Source organism: Panthera leo, chromosome C2, assembly GCF_018350215.1.
Source record: "Panthera leo isolate Ple1 chromosome C2, P.leo_Ple1_pat1.1, whole genome shotgun sequence".
In the NCBI taxonomy this organism is placed as follows: domain Eukaryota; kingdom Metazoa; phylum Chordata; class Mammalia; order Carnivora; family Felidae; genus Panthera; species Panthera leo.
The window spans coordinates 71,959,694-71,976,404 of NC_056687.1; the positions used below are offsets into that span (position 1 = coordinate 71,959,694).

Below are 16,711 nucleotides of genomic sequence, written 5' to 3' on the forward strand. Positions count from 1 at the left end.
AATATTGGTGAAACAAGGTCACAGAAGATGGGCTCTGGAGCCCTCTAGGGAAGCCAGATTCTCTGCAGAGTGGGAATTGAGTGAAGTTGAGGGGAGAATTTTCCCATTTTACTTTTACACTCTGGTATTTGTCTATATTTTTAAATAATGGGTGTTGATTATATATTCATTTTATAATGAGAAAAAAATTTAAGAGCTCAACAGAATTAACTCTGGATAAGATACATAAAGAAAAAAACCCCACAACTGCTCAGCTCACATGATCTCCACCCCCTCCTGCTTTAGATAGGGTCTCTCTAGCTCATATATGCTAGTTTTGTTGCTTTGGCTAAACTATGTTAGTATCTCAAAGACAAAAGTTATGGCCCATTTTGCATCTTACTATAGCTCTTAATTTGGTGAATATGAGATGTGCTCAATAAACACCAAAAAACATGGATTGGGAAAGTGTGCTACAGATGACAGTAACATAATCAAAAGAGAAGTGTTTTGATACATATGGGAACTTGCACTTCAAATCACTGGGGTTGGGGTGCCTGGGTGGCTCAGTTGGTTGGGCGTCCAACTTCAGCTTGGGTCATGAGCTCACAGTTCGTGAGTTCAAGCCCCATGTCAGACTCTGTGCTGACAGCTCAGAGCCTGGAGCCTGCTTCGGATTCTGTGTCTCCCTCTCTCTCTGTTCCTCCCCTGCTCACACACTCTCTCTCTCTCAAAAATAAAGATTTAAAAAAATTTTTTTAAATCATTGGGGGAAAGACAGGTAATTCAAAATATAGTAGTGTTGGGACAGTTGGATGGGCATCTGGGAAGAAATAAAGTTGGGATTCACATCTTGTGTCTTATATCAAAATAAATTCCTGAGTAGAAAAAATCATGGGATTAAAAAAAAAAAACAAAAACAAAAAACCTGGGAGTGAGAAATGCCCGTGTATATAAGACAAAAATGCAGAAGCACAGAGAAAAATATTGATTGATTTGACTAGAAAAAATCTGCCTGGAAAAAATAGCATAAACAAAGTCAAAAAACAAATGACAAAGGTGAAAATATCTACAATTCATATCACAAACCAAGGACTATTTTCCTTAATAAAGAACTTTTTTTACAAATCAGTAAAAAGACCAGCATCACAGTAGAAAAATGAGCAAATGACATGTTAGTTATTTCATTAAAAATCTCCCTCCAGTGTATGAAGATGCTCAGTCTCCCTCGTAATAAAAGAAATGCAAATTAAAACTCCAAGCTACAAAACAAAAACAAAAAAACCCGTAAGGCTATGAGACACCATTTTTAAATTATAAAATTGGCAAAGATCAATGAGTTTGATAACACTATCTGTTGAGAACAGATATTCTCACGTACTGCTGACAATTTAAGTTGGGATGACCTTCATGTAAGTACTGTGCATTGGTAAAATACACTCCAACCTCTCATCTCTTACCATTTTTCTCTTGTTCAATCCAAATTAGCCACAATTGTGTCCTTGCTCCTCTTCAAGTAAGCCAAGCACACTCCAGCCCTAGGTGTCTATGCACCTACCTTTCCCTACTACCCATGAAATGCACATCAATTTTTCCTTACCTCCTTCAGGTCTTTACTCAAATGTCACTTCTACAGGGAGGCATTCTCTGATCATTGTCAAAAAAAGTGGCTCTCAACCTCTCCATCATTCTCTTTTTACCCGGTTTTTAATTCCAGGCACTTAATATATGACATTATTCTACGTGTTTATTATTGCTCCTCTCCCATTAGACTGTAAACCTTGTAAAGGCAAGGACTTTGTTGTGCATACTGCTGTGTACCTAGACTCTAGAATAGTACAGGCTCAGCATGTAATAGGTGTTCATTAAGTACACACACCGAATGAATGAATGAATGAGCAAACTTCTTTGAAGGACAACTTAGCAATATCTACTAAAATTTAGAATAGAAAAAAAATTTAGAGTAGACATACCTAGCATTTCCCCTCTAGGCATTACATGTAGTTTTACAAAGGCACAAAGTAGAGAATGTACAAGGTTATTTGCTGTGGCATTATTTCTAATAGTGAAAGGATAAACAACCTAAGGTCAACTTTTAAAATAGATCATCTACATCTATACAATGGAATACTATGTAGACATAGAAGAATCTCCGATTCTGAAAATTCTCTTGCTACCTTTGGCAAATATTATACAGATATCACATGACCATCTTAACTCCCTGGTGATATCATTAAGAATGCTACCTGAAGGGCATCTGGGTGGCTCAGTTGGTTAAGTGTCTGACTCTTGGTTTCGGCTCAGGTCATGATTTCATGGTTCATGAGTTCGAGCCCCCTATCAGGCTCTGTACTGACAGTGTGGAGCCTGCTTGGGTTCTCTCCCTCCCTCCCTCCCTCTCTCTCTCTGCTCCTCCCACATGCACACTCCCTCTCAAAATAAATAAACTTAAAAAAAAAAAAAAGGAATGATCCCTTTAATGGAGTTTTTAATGGTAAAGAGGGTAGGGATAGACAGGTAGAAAGAGTGAATTTTTTAGTTTTATTTAATATTAATTTCCTTGCAGGAAACATAGAATATCTGCCAGTTAAACAATATTCTAAAAGAAGAAAGATGTAACTGTACACATATAACCTAGTTCAACAAAGATCTTCTCTTTGTAGATCCAAACTCATAAATAAGCCTAAACTGGCAATGCCTATTGTTCATTTTAGTATGGGTAGATTTCCCATATTACAAACAAACTTCTGTAGTTACGGGAAGAGCTTCAGGTTTTCAGAATGTCTTTAGAATGTATTTCCTGATCCTGGAGGGGCAGAATTCCCCAGCCATCCATCAGAAGACCTCAACGTGTGGCAGCCGGCGTCCTGCAGGGCTGCTCTTCTCCTCCACGGTTATACATAAAGACATAATGCCTCTGGAATAATCCCGTTAACCATTTATCCCCTCCAATCTTAGCAAACTATAATTTGCTTTCTGCTCCTCAAATAAAATATTCTCATCCTTATCTCTTTATCATTAACCTCCTCTTCTTTTTCTTTCTTCCAGTTTCTCTCATCTGGAATTCTATATAAACTTCTATCCAAATACTACCATTTCAAGGGCAGGCAAAGTCCCATCTCTCCACTAAAGGGCAGTCTTTCCTGACTATTCTACCCTATGGTAACCTAGGCTCTGGCCCTCTAACCTTTCTCAAGCATTTGGCTCTAATCTGTTTGCTGCCTAATTCTGTTAATTAGCTTTTCACAAGTTTTTGACTTATCTTCCAATTAGATTGTAAGCTCCTTAAAGGCATATTTCTATATTCTGTTTCTCCTATATTCCTCATGCATCTACATAGTAGATAATCTAAAAGTCTCAGTTTTGAAAAGTAACATGGTCAATCCAAACATGACCCAACATGTACGTTTAGTGCTCTTTACAGATTTTTCTAGAGCCATGTTTATACATTCTTTGTATAATTGTATAAGTGTATGATATTGTATTATAAAATTATACAAAGAATGTATAAACATGGTTCTTCTACTAGCTCCATAAATTCTTTGAGTTTCTGGTATCAGAACTCGTCAGCTGACTCTGTGTCCCAGCCACAAGACTGAAGTTGTTCATCCTGTGGGAACTCAACCTCGAGGTCATAAACAAAATTTGGATCATCCTTCTTCTTCTGATTTTTCTCAAAAAGTTCATCCATGATGCTCTTTCTTTTGGCAAGTTCCTTGTCATCTAGTTTGTTCAGGTCTTCCTCAGGATCAATCGTTGTTTCCCGCTGAATTTGTTCCATCGTTTCTGCCAAACTTTGCCCCCACAAATAACCTCGTAAAAAACTGAATAACTTCTCTAGCTGCCTCAGGGACACTTGTTCCAGGTAATTCTTGTGTCGTGGATTATTCTTTAACTGTTCAGCAGCTCTGCTGCAATCTAGGAGGAAGAAACAAAACTATATACCACACATAACACATACACCAAAAACTACTGATGTACCACAAACTACTGAAAGCATTACCTGCTGTTACAGCCAAGAAGCGAAGTGGCTTTTTCAGAATGAATTATTTTGCAGAACTATTCCTTTATATTGGGATATGTGGGGGGGGGGGGGGGGGGAGGAGGGATGTATTTTTTATTTCCTCAATCACTTTGAGGAGATTTTAAATATTTGCAACTGGAGAAAACATCTGAAATGAAAAGGTAGTATTATAGTTTTAGATATTAGTTCTGGTACTAATATCAACACTGCACATAAAAAACACATTTGGAGGGAGAGAAAAAAGTTAATATTACTGAATAATGCTTCTCTTTAACCCATATCCAATTCTGAATGGGTGGGATTATCAATTTCCTCTTACAGATCAGGAAACTGGAGCTCACTGAGAACAAGTAATTTAACTGGGTTCACACATCTACCCTGATAGTCAGGATTTGAACCTAAGACTGTGTAACTCTGAAGACCATGTCACTTCATTATGAGACTCAAATCATTCTTATTAAGTGACTTAGAGGAGATTTAAGATAGGCAAGATAAAACATGAGGTACCTGAAAACTTTGAAAAGTTTCGGATTGGCATGATGCGTTGGCGACTTTTCCCCTTCATTTCATTCTCATAGATTAAGATAATAGCTGGAGGCTGGAACCTAATTCCACATTTTTTGGCAATGCACATCATTTTCACATACACTTCAGGGTAAATCAGAGGAAGTCTGATGACAATGTGTTAGTCACATAATGACTTCCTGCTAAAGGGGAAAAAAACGTAAGTGTTGGATAAACCACACTCCCTAGTACCCCACCTCCCTAGCAGATCTGGCTCTAGTCCACTTCTAGGAATGCATTCTTGGCCTATCAAGCCCAATACTTTGAGAGCTACTGTGAAAGTTCAGTTTGGCCCTCAGTTATCAGTAGTCTGTTGGGTCCCTGGTTCACTGAGGTGTGTGGGTTTGTTCACACACGAGCCTGGATATGCAGTTCAGTCCGGACCTCTTGGTGTACTGCACTCTTAATCAAAGATTGTAAATGAACCCCTGCATCAGCCCAAGAATCAACTTATAGGACCTTTTTTTTTTTTTTAATTTTTTTTTTTTTTTAACATTTATTTATTTTTGAGACAGAGAGAGAGCATGAACAGGGGAGGGTCAGAGAAAGAGGGAGACACAGAATCTGAAACAGGCTCCAGGCTCTGAGCTGTCAGCACAGAGCCCGATGCGGGGCTCGAACCCACGGACCGCGAGATCGTGACCTGAGCTGAAGTCAGGACGCTTAACTGACTGAGCCACCCAGGTGCCCCTAGGATCTTTTTTATTTACCAGTTAAACAAGTATGCATAAGTACCCTCTATGGCAAGATAGTAAGATTTTTTAACCTTAAACATTATGTCCTGAGAGGTTCACCCAACCAGATCTGTCTCCTCTGTACTTTCCTAATCATTTTACTCATCAAGCTTTTTATGATTACTTAATCATTTACCTACCCGTCTTTCTTTTTTTCTTTTAAGATTTTATTTTTAAGTAATCTCTATAGCCAACGTGGGGCTCAAACTCACAACTCCAAGATCAAGAGTCACATGCTTGGGGTGCCCAGGTGGCTCAGTCAGGTAAGCGTCTGACTTCCGCTCAGGTCATGATCTCACGGTTCGTGAGTTCAAGCCTCACATCAAGTTCTGTGCTGACAGCTCAGAACCTGGAGCCTGCTTCAGATTCTGTGTCCTTTTCTCCCTCTGCCCCTCCCCCTCTGTGCTCTCTGTCTCTCAAAACTAAAAATAAACGTTAAAAAAAAAAAAAAAAAGAGGCACATGCTCTACTGACTGAGCCAGTTAGACATCCCTCTTCCCCCTTCTATTCTACATGCTACATGAGGTAAGCAATGTATCGATTATTCACCAGAACATCCCAGTATAATACCTGGAATGTAGTAGGCATTCCATACATACTTGTTTGATTTAATGTACTAATACAAGACACAGCCTCTGTACATCCTCTAAGTGTTCACAGTCTAGAAGTCTGATAAAAAATGCAGACTTGATGCAGATTTAACCTCTACATATACAAGCAATAAAGTTTTACATGGTTTTTATTTCAACTCATTTGTCTCACTGTATGTTTTTTCAGTCACAAGAAGCACAGCTATTTTGCAGTTAATACTTTCTATCCCCTCTTCCTGGTGCCCAGTGCCAAAATACACTTAATGATAGGGACTGCCTTAGATAGGACTATGACATTCTCAAGAAGACTTCAAAATGTCAAGGAACCTAGAGGTAAAGCAGCACAGGGTGATGATATCTCCATAAACTTAGTTCTGTTAGAGAATCACTTTAGGAAAATAGTACATTGTAGAAAACTGGGGGTTAGGTGGAAGAGGAGGAGGAGGAAACATATATAAAATAATTACCATTGATTCTTTCCAGTTTTTTTTCTACACATAGTTTTTTTAAATATAGTATTTTTTATATTAAGCATCTGTCTTCTGCCTTTTAAAGAAGGCTCCATACGGGATAGGCTCAAACTCACGACTCTGAGATCAAGAGTCTCATGCTCTACAAATTGAGCCAGCCAAGAGCCCCTATGTCTTGCCTTTTAAGTTTAACCACCTATGTGACTTTGTCATTAGATGTTTTACTAAAATGCAAATTTTTATATGATAGCCAAGTGTTTTATCCTATGGACATACCATAATCTATAACATTCACCCCTTACTGTTGGACATCAGAATATTTACTCTTAAGAAATTGATCATAGGGGCGCGTGGGTGGCTCAGTCGGTTAAGCGTCCGACTTCGGCTCAGGTCATGATCTCACGGTCGGGAGTTTGAGTCCTGCGTTGGGCTCTGTGCTGACAGCTCAGAGCCTGGAGCCTGCTTTGGATTCTGTGTCTTCCTCTCTCTCTGACCCTACCCCATTCATGCTCTGTCTCTCTCTGTCTCAAAAATAAATAAACATTAAAAAAAATTTTTTTAAAAAAGAAATGAATCATAAAGAACTGCTTTTTCAAATTACTGTGCTCTGCCTCTGACCTGATGTAATAATTTCACCCATCCCCTTCTTAACAAATACTACTCCCAGTTCATCTCACTAAAATCTAGCCTGTTAGTAAGCTTTCTAGGAGATCCCACTGAGCACAATATAAATCCCACACACTCAAGCAAATGCCCGTACTCATGAATGACATACGCAATTGATAATAATGTAGGTTTTTTTTTTTTATTTACTACAGAGTCTTTTCTTTTTAAAATTTAACTTTTATTTGTACTAAAGTAATGTCTCTTTTCTGTTTAAAATGTAAAATAGTGATCCCTATCAAAATGACACGAACAGTCTTCACAGAGTTAGAACAAACAATCCTAAAATTTGTATGGAACCAGAAAAGACCCTGAATAGCCAAAGCAATCCTGAAAAAGAACACAAAGCTGGAGGCATCACAATTCCAGACTTTAAGCTGTGTTACAAAGCTGTAATCATCAAGACAGTGTGGTACTGGCACAATATTACTGGGTGATTAAAAAGAATGAAATCTTGCCATTTGCAACAACGTGGATGGAACTAGAGTGCATTTTGCTACGTGAAGTAAGTCAGAGAAAGATAAATATCATATGATTTCACTCACAAGTGGAATTTAAGATACGAAACAGATGAATATAAGGGAAGGCAAGCAAAAATAATATAAAAACAGTGAGGGGGACAAACCATAAGAGACTCTTAAATACAGAGAAGAAACTGAGGGTTGCTGAAGGGGTTTTGGGTGGAGTCTAAATGGGCAAGGGACATTAAGGAGGACACTTGTTGGGATGAGCACTGGGTGTTATATGTAAGTGATGAATCACTAAATTCTATTCTTGAAATCATTATTGCACTATATGTTAACTAACTTAACTAACTTTACATTTTTAATGTAAATTAAAAATAATAAGAAATAAAAGAGTGGTCAGAGAGAAGAGTAAGATTATGTCAGGACAAACATATTCCTGCTACAGAAACAGAAACAACCCCCTCCAAGTATGTATCAAGTTCAGAACTCTGCTTTGAAGAATAAACAGGAGTTAAACATAGGAGGTGGAAGGAATTCCAGTAAAGGGAATAGCATTGGTTATGCCAAATGCATAATTCTATGGCATTCATTATTGTCGTAACTGAAACATGGATAGGCTTGAGATAATAGGTCAGAATCAGGCAGTAGTAGTCACACCATTCAGAGCTTTATGGTTTGATCTTACTTGGAAGTTCGAGCTTTACCCTAAAAGTTCTGGGGAACTCTCAAAGGACTGGAATCAGAGCAGTAGTAGTGTGGTTCCAGATTGGAGGAGGATTACACAGAGAGCTGGGTATTGGGAGGGATAGTAGTGACCCCAAGTGAGAAGGCTCTGCACTGAGACTGGCAGGGGGGGTTAAAGATTCAATTCCAAAGGTGCTAAGGGGGTAGCGTCTGCTGTCTTGGTGATGTGATTGATTGATTGACTGGATATGGGGATTGAGAGAGAGAAAAGTATAAAAAAATTCAAAGGTTAAAAAAAATAAATCAATCAGGAGCCTGGGTGGCTCAGTTGGTTAAGCAGCCGACTGGCTCAGGTCATGATCTCACAGTTTGTGGGTTGGAGCCAGGCGTCGGGCTCTGTGCTGACAGCCCAGAGCCTGGAGCCAGCTTCAGATTCAGCATCTCTCTCTCTCTTCCCCTCCCCCTGATGCTCTATCTCTCTCTTCCTCAAAAATAAGTAAACATTAAAAAATAAATAAATAGGGGCACTTGGATGGCTCAGTCGGTTAAGAAGTCGACTTTGGCTCAGGTCATGATTTCATGGTTCATGGGTTAGAGCCCCGCATTGGGCTGTCTAGTGTCAGTGCAGAGCCTACTTGGGATCCTCTGTCTCCCTCTCTGTCTCTGCCCCTCCCCCACTGGTGCTTTGTCTCTGTCTCTCAAAGATAAATAAACTTTAAAAAAATTAAAAACAATTAATAAATAAAAGAAATAAAATGTAAGATAATTCTCTGGGGATTACGACAAATAACTGCTGTCCTCTGCCCTTCCTCTCTTTACAGGCAACCAGTTTCAATTCTTTTAAGTGTTTCTTCCAAAATGTATCTCCATATTTCTTTTTTTTCAAAAAATTTTTAATGTTTATTTTTGACAGAGAGAGAGAGAGAGAGAGAGAGAGAGCATGAGCAGAGGAGGGGCAGAGAGAGAGGGAGACACAAAATCTGAAGCAGGCTCCAGACTCTGAGCTGTCAGCACAGAGCCTGACGTGGGGCTCGAACTCACACACTGCGAGATCATGACCTGAGCCGAAGTCAGACGCTCAACTGACTGAGCCACCCAGGAGCCCCTGTATCTCCATATTTCTTTAAAAATTTTTCTTTTAATGTTTATTTTTTATTTTTTAGAGAGAAAGAGAGCATGAACATGGGAGGGGCAGAGAGAGAGGGATACACACAATCCCAAGGAGGCTCCAGGCTCTGAGTTGCCAGCACAGAGCCCTACCGGGAGGGGGCGGGGCTCGAACTCACCAACACGAGATCATGACCTGAGCGGAAGTCCGATGCTTAACCAACTGACCACCCAGGCGCCCCTCCATATTTCTTAGTAGCATGCTTATACTGCTGTTTTCAGTATTTGACAGAACATTCTGGCATCTTTCCTCTTGCAGACACCTGTCCTAGAAATGTCTGTTCTGCTCCAATCTGCATCTAGGCCTACTTGCAGATTCAACTTAATTCATGAAGACAGACGACACATTTACCTAAGTCTTCCACTTAGGCATTAACACTTTTCTCCCCGGGGATCAGTGACTGCCATGACCTTGCTAAACATCCCCTACAGCACCTAAAAGTGTACGGATTCTGCCAACAAGTACACGATCCTCTCCCTACTCACGTCCCCACCAGGGCAAGGCTGACTTTCTTACCCTTAGAGAAGTACAGAAAGTGCATCTTCTGCAGGGGAAGATCTAAAACCGCCGTGAGGGGGCTGTTTCCACCCAACCGCTGTGCACAGAGGAGCACTTACCTCGACTTTGAGGCCGGGCGCTGCAGGAAGAGTCGACAGCCACAGCCCCGCAGACGTGAATTTCCCTGCAGGAGGCCCGAATCCGCAAGTACCTGTCAGTGCCGGTGGAGATAGGGAGCTCCCGGATCCTGCTGGAAGGAACGCGTCCGGGGTTCGGGGTCTGGATGCAGGCCCAGGCAGGCGTTTCAAAGCAATAAGACCTGGCACACGTCACGGCGCCTGCGCCGCTCTTCGCCCCGCCCCCGACCAGACGGCGAGGGGCGGGGCGGCGACGGAGTGAACCAGGCGGACTGTGCTGCAGCCTTCCGCGACGCCGGAACTTTCGGGGGTCCACTGCTGCGGGAAGCCGGGGAACGGCAGGACCGCAGGCGCGCGTCACTGAGTCTTCCGTCCCGGTCACCAACTCCGTGGCAGCACTCTCTAGGAGCGGCGTGAGGCGTGCGCAGGCTCCTCCGTCCGCTCGCTCCTCTGTCTTCACACGGTCCGCACGCGCTCCTTTGGGGAGCGCGTTCTCCAGCGTCCTGGCTGCCAGGGCCGTGGGCGTCCGGGCGGTGGCCTGGCTGCTTCTCTGGGAGGTGGCTGGATTCACTAGCATACCAGCCACGGCCTTCTCTGCCGCTCCCACCGACACTGGTAAAGGGAGGGGCGGGGCTGCGGGAGTGGGGAAGTACAGCCATCAGGTGTCTTGGGATGCATGAAGCTTGTGACCACCAAGGCCACAGTGCCCTGTGGGGTGTGAGAATCCCAGTCCAGAATACAGAGCCTGCCGGGGGTGGGGGCGTGGGAAGGGGAGGACAACTAGTTTTGTTTTACAAATATTTTTTGTAATAGACTGGATTGGGCTGCGGTTTTTCTTATGACTCCGGGCTGGGCAGACGAGTTGATTTCATTTCTTTGGGCCCGAGTTGGGGGCCGCAGTGCTGTGCTAGGTGCTGTGCAAGGTGCTGTGCAATAGTCATGAGAGGGAAAGTCAGTACAAATCAGGTTAGTTTCTCCATCTGTAAAATGAGGATATTAGACTAGTGTCAGTCACTGCTTTTGTGTCTTCACATATTAGGTTTCCAAGTTTATTTGAAGTATTATGAAGCTAAAATGAAGTTTTAAACAACTGGTCTTGGTGATCTCTAAAGACTCTTCCACCACTGATATTTTATAATTAAAAAGAGGTCAATTTCCAGAGCCAGTTCAGGCAACAATAACCAAATAAAGTAATATTTAAGAGGAAAACTCTTGAAGGTGAATTCACATGCAACAACTTCATTTTGAAAATGGTATTTTTGCCTTAAAAATCACAAATAATAATAATATACTATCAGTAAATCAGCCTTTCTTCCAACCCAGGTGAATATGATTTACTATTCTCTAGTGTATATCCCAGTAGAATTTAAGCCAATTAGTATGAACTTTTTTTCCTAATTTAATCTATAGGTAGATATAAACACCTACTCCCCACCCCTATTAAAATTAAACATAATGAAGAAACATCTGAATTTGTACAAGAGATACCTAAAGTTATTTGTGTGAAACAAACAACGGAATAATTTGTTCCCAGAGCAAATACAGATTTCTTTAAATAGCTAGGAGGGTGGAAATATCTTAGGCTTTAAAAGTCAGGCACATCTTGCTTCTAATCAGTCACTTACTTAGTGGTATGGCCTAGAGTCAGAACTGTTTATTTTTTATTTATTAAGTTTTATTTATTTAAATAATCTCTACACTCACTGTGGGGCTGGAACATATGACCCCGAGATCAAGAATCTCATGCTCTTCAGACTAAGCCAGCCAGGCACCCCAGAATCAGTTTCCTTCTATGTGCAAATGGCAATAATTTTGCCTGCATATTTTGCTGGGTTGTGAAAATTAAAGCACGCGAAAGCCCCAAGTAGATCTATGATATGGATATTATTATTATTTTTTAAATCTATTTTTGAGAGAGAGGGAAAAAGTGAGCACGAGCTGGGCAGGGGCAGAGAGAGAGGGAGACAGAGGATCTGAAGCGGGTTCTATGCTGAAAGCCTGATGTGGGGCTTGAACTCAGGAACCGTGAGATCATGATCTGGGCGGAAGTCGGAAGCTTAACCAACTGAGCCACCCAGGCACCCCTGGATATTATGTAATAAATATTAACCTATACTTTTTTTCAGTCTTTTAATTTTCATAAAATTTTTTCATGTGTCTTTTCAGGAATACATCTAATGGATTTAGCAACACATGATGTTTTGTGGTTTTCTTTGTGTTTGTTTTAATGTTCTTCCTACACACTCCCATCTTTTGAAAATGGAGTAAAATTCCATAGCAAGGTGCCTGGCAGAGTTGATGATCATTAGTTAACTGAATTTTTAATTTTATGATGTTAACACCAAGTAATAGTTTTAATATCTAAATTCTGCATGATGTCAGTACAGTGAGATTTCTGGTTATTCTAGGTTTATAAAGGAACCCTTTGAATCTTTGAAAAGCCTCTGCTTTTTGTTTCTCTGTTTTAAACATTCCCAACATCTTCACAGGGCATGAAAGTACCATCTTCTCAGTTTTCCAGGTGCGGATGGTGTACAGAAGTTAGCAGTATGTATCAGACACACAGTTTCAGTGAGCTAGGATTAAAACTGAGATCTCCTGGCTCTTTAGCCATTCTGTTCCTTTTGGTGTCCTGGGATCATCTGAATAAAGTAGTATTAATAATAAATGCCTAGGGGCGCCTGGGTGGCTCAGTCGGTTGAGCGTCCGACTTCTGCTCAGGTCATGATCTCACAGTTTGTGAGTTCAAGCCCCGCGTCGGGCTCTGCTGATGGCTCAGACCCCGGAGCCTGCTTCAGATTCTATGTCTCCCTCACTCTATGCCCTTCTGCCGCTCACACTCTGACTCTCTCTCTCTCAAGAATAAATAAACATTAAAAAAAAATAAAAAAAAAAATAAGTACCTACAGTGAGCTCTGTTGTGGTAAGCCCTGTTGCAATTTATGACGTTTTCATGACAACTAGCAGAGAGAGAAACTATCTTGTCGAAAGTCACATAGCTATTAAGTGACAGACTGGGATTTAAAAGTAAGCTATCTAACTCCAAAATCAATGTTCTTAACCCCTGTGCTGTACTAGAAGTAGCTTTTTTAGGTAGTTTAAATTGCTTAAGTTTTAAAAGCTTTTGTTTATAGGTTGGTTAGATTTTGCAGGCAAGTGAAACCTATTCGAACAATTACTTTCTAATTATTTAAATTTTCTTTCATAGTATGCTTATTTAAAAAAAAATCTTCTGGTTCTTATAGGCATAAGGGCCACTTGTTCTGAAATTATTTTGAGGCAAGAAGTTTTGAAAGATGGTTTCCATAGGTAAGTTGCCCATTGACTTCTACTTACATCAAAATACTGTTTTCATATAATTTAGAGCAAAATCAGTAACTGGAAAATGGATAAACCAAAAATCACTTGCTTTCTTATATTATAAATGACAGGTTTGTCATATGTGGTTCACAGTTTGAAATAGTTAAAATAACAGAGACGAAAACAAATGTTTATTTTTTTACCATACATGTATATTTTATATATATATATATATATGTATATAATATATAGCTAGAAACTATGTACATAGTATTCATATAACATTCACAATGGTTGTGAGATAGATGATACCTTTCTTGCTTTTCAGATGAGAGAACTAGGGCTCAGAGAATTTAATTTAGTAGAAGTTAGGTTGGTAGAGCTCTGACTCAAATTTATGACTGTCATACTCCAAAGCCATGCTATCAAGTACTAAGATGTTATGTCAACCTAAGTCACTGTTTTTGATTTATAATACTTGGTTCCAAATGACCAAGCTGTTTCCAAAATAGAAATTATTCTCAAAAATGAATATTTGCCAGGATTGAAGATATTTAAAAAATGGTTAAAAAGTTGTAGAAGCTGTTCTTTAAGAAAACTTCCCAAACTTTAAAAGCTTTTCAAGGTAATTAATTTGAAATGATTCTCAAACACTTGATTTACAAGTGCTGATACATTTTTGTATATACATTCAGAACCACTGAATTTTATGTCACCTTAAAATGAAACATCTCAGTTTCCACTGTCTTCAAAGTTAGCCTACATATGACTGGCTGGGAGGCATAATGGAAAAAACTTGTTTTTTTGTTTTGTTTTGTTTTTTTGTTTTTTGTTATTTTTTATTTTTTCTATTTTCGATGAGCAGGGGAGAAGGGCAGAGAGAGAGAGAGAGAGAGAGAGAGAGAGAGAGAGAGAGAGAACCTTAAGCAGCCTCCATGCTGAGCACAGAGCCCAACACGGGACTCAACGCGGGGCTTGATCCCATGACCCTGGGATCATGACCCGAGCCAAAATCAAGAGTTGGATGCTCAACCAGCTGAGCTACCCAGGCACCCCTTGTTTTTTTTTTTTTAACTCAGACAAATTTAGGCTCAGAGTGTAGCTCTATTATTTAGTAACTGTGTGGCCTTAGTCAAGTTTATTGAAATCTTTGCTACCTTACCAGTAAAATTGGATAATGATAGTATTTCCTCATTAGGGTTGTGAGGATTAAATCTGAGAATATATGGAAAGCCTCTTAATGTAGTGCTTGTCACATAGTACATCCCCAGGAAATGTTAGCTTTGATTATTAATAATGAGATAGGTGGGGGCACCTGGATGGCTCAGTTGGTTAGGATCTGACTCTTGGTTTTGGCTCAGGTCATGATCTCACAATTTGTGAGTTCGAGCCCCACATCAGGCATGCTGCTTTTAGCACAGAGCCTGCTTTGAATATTCTCTCCCCTTCTCTCTGTTCCTCCACGGCTCGTGCTGTCTCTCAAAAATAAACATTTAAAATTAAATAAATAAATAAATAAATAAATAAATAATGAGATAAGTGACCAAGGTAGGCAATACAGTTTCTGTAAAAGAAGAGATGTGACTATAAAGTAGTAAAACTGATTTTGGGAGGGAACTCACTCCTAAAAGGCATTTTTGGCCAAGTTTCAGATATATTTTAGGCAATGTCAGGGTAATTATGCCAAGTAATTAGGAGGGTGCCTGGGTGGTTCAGTCAATTAAGCCTCTGACTTTGGCTCAGGTTATAATCTCGTGATTTTTGAATTTGAGCCCTGCATCGGGCTCTGTGCTGATGGCTCAGAGCCTGGAGCCTGCTTCAGATTCTGTGTCTCCCTCTCTCTCTCTGCCCCTCCCCCACTCATGCTCTGTCTCTCTCTGTCTCTCTTTCTCAAAAATAAATAAAAATTTTAAAAAATTTAAAGTAATTGCGATATATTCTCAAAAGGAATGGGAAATACTAAATAACACTTGACAGTGCAATCATAAATGATTCCAATGAGGAATAAAGAAGTACCTGAAGAGGCTGTTGTGACAGCAAAAGTAACTGTCCAATTAGAAGTGCTGAAAATAAAAACTGGGACATAAAACTAAGGGTGAAGAGTGATAGAACCCACAAGAATAACTTCAGAAACTAGAAATCTCAGAGTTATTTGAGACCTTCAGAAAATTCCATAGATCTTTTTTTTTTTTTTTTTTTTTTAATACTTACTTATTTTGAGGGAGAGGGGACAGAGAGAGAGAATCCCAAGCAGGGTTCAAGCTCAGCCAGGAATCCGATGGGGGGTTCAATCTCATGACCTGAGCTGAAATCAAGAGTCAGATGCTTAACAAACTGAGCCACCCAGGTGCCCCACCAGTAATCATTTTTTTAAAAAGGCTTTTTAGTTATTAGAGCAGGTGTAGTCTTGCTGTTAGGGTGGAGGAAGAAACATTAATAGATTATAGAAAGTAAAATTATTTCTGTCCTCTTGTTCAAGAAGTAGTAATTCTGGAGAGGTCCAAGCAAATATTGTTAGTAGGAAACAAGTGCAAAATATGGAAGGGAATTATATAAAAGGACCTTACTATTATAAATGAGTTTAGGGTCTCGTGTGATGAACTATATCTTAGCGCCATACAAGAATTTTCTTAAATGATTGCTGAACTTCTGTTTGTAATCCTTGGATAATCTGGGACTTAGTTGATGTAGATTCTGGGCAAAATTCTAGCTCTGATTATTAAAAGTATGGTTTGTGAACCCAAAAGAGGAAGTGGTGGTCTCTGGGAACCAGCATGAATTTATTACAAATTTATGTCCTTTATAGAGATCACTAGATAGGTAGATCAGAGAGTCTTTTCTGCAAGACTTTTGATGAAGTTTTACATGTTGTATTTGTGAACAAGATAACGTGAACTCGAAAATAGAACAGATAAATGACTTCATAAAGATTAACAAAATAAAAAAAAAAAAATAACAGATTCATCCAGCATGTTCTGATTAATGGATTGAATGTCATCTTGGAGGGAAGTCCTGAAGAGTCTGTCTTTTTTTTTTTTTTTTTAATTTTTTTTTTTTTAACGTTTATTTATTTTTGAGACAGAGAGAGACACAGCATGAACGGGGGAGGGGCAGAGAGAGAGGGAAACACAGAATCGGAAGCAGGCCCCAGGCTCTGAGCCATCAGCCCAGAGCCCGACGCGGGGCTCGAACTCGCGGACCGCGAGATAGTGACCTGAGCTGAAGTCAGACGCCTAACCGACTGAGCCACCCAGGCGCCCCGAGTCTCTGTCTTTTTAAATACATATATATTTTTCTAATTATAAAATAGTACATATATTCATAATTACATATACATTATCTGGAAGAAAAATTATAAGTATGTTCTACTTTTATAGAGGTGAAGTGATATAGTGCTAAGAATGTAGGGATTAGAGTATAACTACTGGGGTTT

General features: G+C 39.9%; 2 protein-coding genes across 3 annotated transcripts in view; one reads left to right on the forward strand and one right to left on the reverse strand.

Annotated features, from left to right (window-relative positions):
* Positions 1–2,506: 2,506 nt before the first annotated feature.
* On the reverse strand, positions 2,507–10,247 carry CEP19 (centrosomal protein 19). Of its 2 annotated transcripts, none has more exons than XM_042954953.1 (3): positions 9,961–10,247; positions 4,511–4,707; positions 2,507–3,897 (listed from the first exon to the last, which is right to left on the reverse strand). In XM_042954953.1, the coding sequence occupies exons 2-3, from the start codon at positions 4,638–4,640 to the stop codon at positions 3,536–3,538; spliced, it is 492 nt and encodes a 163-aa protein (XP_042810887.1). In that variant the 5' UTR covers positions 4,641–4,707; positions 9,961–10,247; the 3' UTR covers positions 2,507–3,535. The 2 variants fall into 2 exon arrangements, with proteins under 2 accessions (XP_042810887.1, XP_042810886.1); XM_042954952.1 differs by having other exon boundaries at positions 4,511–4,710.
* Positions 6,182–16,711, forward strand: part of PIGX (phosphatidylinositol glycan anchor biosynthesis class X) — an 83,342-nt gene continuing 72,812 nt past the window's right edge. The window contains exons 1-4 of the mRNA XM_042954361.1: positions 6,182–6,224; positions 9,866–10,048; positions 10,159–10,593; positions 13,224–13,287. Of these exons, the coding sequence (XP_042810295.1) occupies positions 6,182–6,224; positions 9,866–10,048; positions 10,159–10,593; positions 13,224–13,287 (725 nt within the window). The remainder of the gene's footprint in view (positions 6,225–9,865; positions 10,049–10,158; positions 10,594–13,223; positions 13,288–16,711) is intronic.